Genomic DNA, 507 nt, shown 5'->3' on the forward strand with positions numbered 1-507 from the left:
GAACGGGCCTTTGAGAAGTCCCACTACCCCGATGTCTACAGCCGAGAGGAGCTGGCCATGAAGGTCAATCTGCCTGAGGTCCGCGTACAGGTAACTCCTGTCCCAACGGTCCGACCCTGCACCCCGGCAGCTCCTGGCCTGGCCTGGCCTGGAACAGATTCCATTCCCAGTGCTGGCAATTCGTGGCCCAACAGAGCACAGCACATCTCCGCATTCTCAGTGGCAGCAGCTCCCGGTTCGGCACAGCCTCGCATTCCCATAGCTGTCAGCTCCTCTCCCAGCACAGCCCTGCATTCCCGGTGCTGGCAGTTGCCGGCCCAGCACAGTCCTGTGTTCCCAGTACCAGCAACTCCTGGCCGGCCACAGGCTCTCATTACCAGTGCTGGCAGTCCCCAGCCCAGCACAGCCTGGTGTGCACCTTAGTGCCACAGGCCTGGGAACCTGGTCCGCTTTGCTGGTTGTCCTGACCAAGGGCAGCCGGAGCTGCTGTGAACAGGTGTGGCGGCC

At 62.7% G+C, this 507-nt stretch overlaps 1 protein-coding gene across 1 annotated transcript in view; it reads left to right on the forward strand.

The window, feature by feature from the left end:
- Nucleotides 1–3: 3 nt before the first annotated feature.
- The window catches only part of RAX (retina and anterior neural fold homeobox), a gene marked incomplete at its 5' end in the record, with an annotated part of 1,238 nt that continues 734 nt past the window's right edge, over nucleotides 4–507 (forward strand). Inside the window, one exon of the mRNA XM_010154250.1 lies at nucleotides 4–90. Coding sequence (XP_010152552.1) covers nucleotides 4–90 — 87 coding nt within the window. The remainder of the gene's footprint in view (nucleotides 91–507) is intronic.

The sequence above is a fragment of the Eurypyga helias genome, unplaced genomic scaffold (assembly GCF_000690775.1).
Source record: "Eurypyga helias isolate BGI_N326 unplaced genomic scaffold, ASM69077v1 scaffold28330, whole genome shotgun sequence".
NCBI lineage: Eukaryota > Metazoa > Chordata > Aves > Eurypygiformes > Eurypygidae > Eurypyga > Eurypyga helias.